General features: G+C 29.6%; 1 protein-coding gene across 1 annotated transcript in view; it reads right to left on the reverse strand.

The window, feature by feature from the left end:
* LOC122259562 (uncharacterized) overlaps positions 1-2,500 on the reverse strand; it is a 48,055-nt gene that overhangs the window by 15,829 nt on the left and 29,726 nt on the right. Inside the window, exons 11-12 of the mRNA XM_043026431.2 lie at positions 1,240-1,339; positions 1-79 (exon numbers count right to left, since the gene is read on the reverse strand). The exon at positions 1-79 is cut by the window's left edge and continues 17 nt beyond it. Of these exons, the coding sequence (XP_042882365.2) occupies positions 1-79; positions 1,240-1,339 (179 nt within the window). The remainder of the gene's footprint in view (positions 80-1,239; positions 1,340-2,500) is intronic.

A 2,500-nucleotide genomic window follows, 5' to 3' on the forward strand; every position in this document is an offset into this window, starting at 1 on the left:
GTAATAGTACACACCGGCAGCATCCACCAGGTCATTCATCTCAAAGTTGACAGCCAGGGAAGCGTTGTAGTCGCTGCATCTGCGTGGGTGACGCGAAACAGGGGGAGAGGGACGGGGTGAGTAGGATTGAGGAGGATTTTGTGCTTGTTTTGTAGGTGGTGTTGTCTGTATTTGTGCGTGCTGGTTTGTTTGTGTGTGTAACGAGAATTGTAGCGTTGATGATGATGATGATGATTATCGTATGAATAAGGTATGGATAAGACCTGAATAGCTTTAATAGAGAAATCTCTTGTACCGTAAAAGTTATTCAGTCTCATTCATACTTTTTTCTACTGATAATGATAATGGTGATAACAATACTGATAATAATAGTAATACAAAATAATTGTAATAATGATAATGATGATAATGATAATAATAATAATGATAATGATGATAACAATAATGGTGATAAAAACAATAATGATGATAATAATGATAATAATCATCATTAATATTATTATCATAATAAAAAAACAATGATGATAGTAATAGTAATAATAATAATAATAATAATGACTAATAATGAAAATAATAATAATAACAACAATAATTATATTAATAATGATAATTATGATAATGGTAATGATAACAATAATGATAATAATGATGATAATCGTAATAAGCATTATTATGACAGTATTGTCAGTGTTAATAGAATAACAATAAGAAAGATAATAAGGATAATAACAAAAATATTAATGAAAATAATAATAATAATAATTATAATGATAATAACAACAACAGTAAATATAATAATAACAATAACAATAACAATATGAATAATGATAATAATGATAATAATAATATTCACAATAATAATAATATTGATGATGTTGAAAATCATTATTGCTATGACATTGAGAATAATAGAGATCATTAAGTAACAATAAGAAAGATTGCAATAATAATAATGATAATAATAATGATAATAGTAATTATGAGAATAGTAATATTAATTCGAATAATAATAATGTTAATCATAATAATAAATAACACTAGCAACAATAATGATAATGGTGATAATAACAATAATAACAATACCAACATTATTAATAATAATAGTGATGATAATGATAATGATAATAATAACAGTGATGATAATGATAATGAGAATAATAACAGTGATGATAATGATTATAACAATAACAATGATAATAACGACAACAACAATGATAACCATAATAATCAAGAACTCACAGGAGAGCAGCAGAGGTGAGTCCGAAGGTGGAATCCTCTGTCAGAAAGTTATAACAAGCTTTTTTGTTTTCAGATTTAAAGAAATCCGCGGGACAATACACTGAAAAAAAGATAACAAACAAATTATATAGATGCAATAGTTGATGGATATTCTAAACTGCAAATTTCAAGGACGATAAATCACGTATTAGCAGATATCTTATGATCGTGCATAATCTTGCACGGAATTGATGGCGCCATAATCGCTTTGACTTTGTTTATTTTCAACAGGATGATTTACATTTCAACAGATGAGGTTCCCCATAGGTTATACTCACCTTGCTTGTGTTCTCTTTGGGCACAAGATCTATTACAAATCCCGGTCACCTTGATTAGCTTTGTCAATCATGTTGAAATGTACTGTCAATGCAAAAGGCGCGAATTTAGGGTTGAGAGACTGAGAGAGCGAAATAATGGTTTTAAGACGAGCCGTCCTCCATATAAAATATCACCCTCACCATGCTAAGTCGTCGTCTCCATAGGTCCCATAATTACATACTTGAATATGTAACGTATATATATGTTAGCAAGATGCCTGATTACCGTAGCTTGAATTCTCGCCGTTTTCTAAACATATATTGAGGGGATACTTTTCTAAATTAGTGAATCTTTGCTGCTTTGAATTCAGATATGTTAGAAAATTGAAAATTAACACTAAGTTAACACCACTCTTTTATCCACCCAAATTACCAAAGCTTTGGAAACCTCACAAATCTTGGGATGTTTTCTATGCAGCAGATAAATTTCGGTTAATTGGTTGTAGTGAGCGCCATCTGTTGAGAAGGCGGTAAACTAAAAGATATGCGGCCTGAATAATGACACAACGTCTAAGCTATAAATAAAGGCTTAAATGATAAAGCATAAAATATCACAAAATTATATTTATGTTATGGTATTTCTTTTATGCGGATTTTAAGTGTTCTGTCGAAAGGAGGCAATAAAGGGAAAACTCAACACAAAGAGATTATTTGCGCGGATCATGAAATGTAACATCAATTAAGATTCGTCATGCAGTAGTGAAATGTTAAAATATCAAATAATTTGCTATTTGTCGCCACAGAATGATATCAGTGATCATAAATGATGATTAGTCTTCAATAAACTTTTCATAAATGACTTTAGCAGCGTTTCAAATTATAAACTTTAAGATTCAGCTTTTATGCTCTATTATTCAGCTTTCCATATTTGCTCTGGACTCCATACTAAGTATTTGTAATATAAA

The sequence above is a fragment of the Penaeus japonicus genome, unplaced genomic scaffold (genome assembly GCF_977035675.1).
Source record: "Penaeus japonicus unplaced genomic scaffold, GWHDUDI00000001_assembly GWHDUDI00000015, whole genome shotgun sequence".
NCBI classification, from domain to species: domain Eukaryota; kingdom Metazoa; phylum Arthropoda; class Malacostraca; order Decapoda; family Penaeidae; genus Penaeus; species Penaeus japonicus.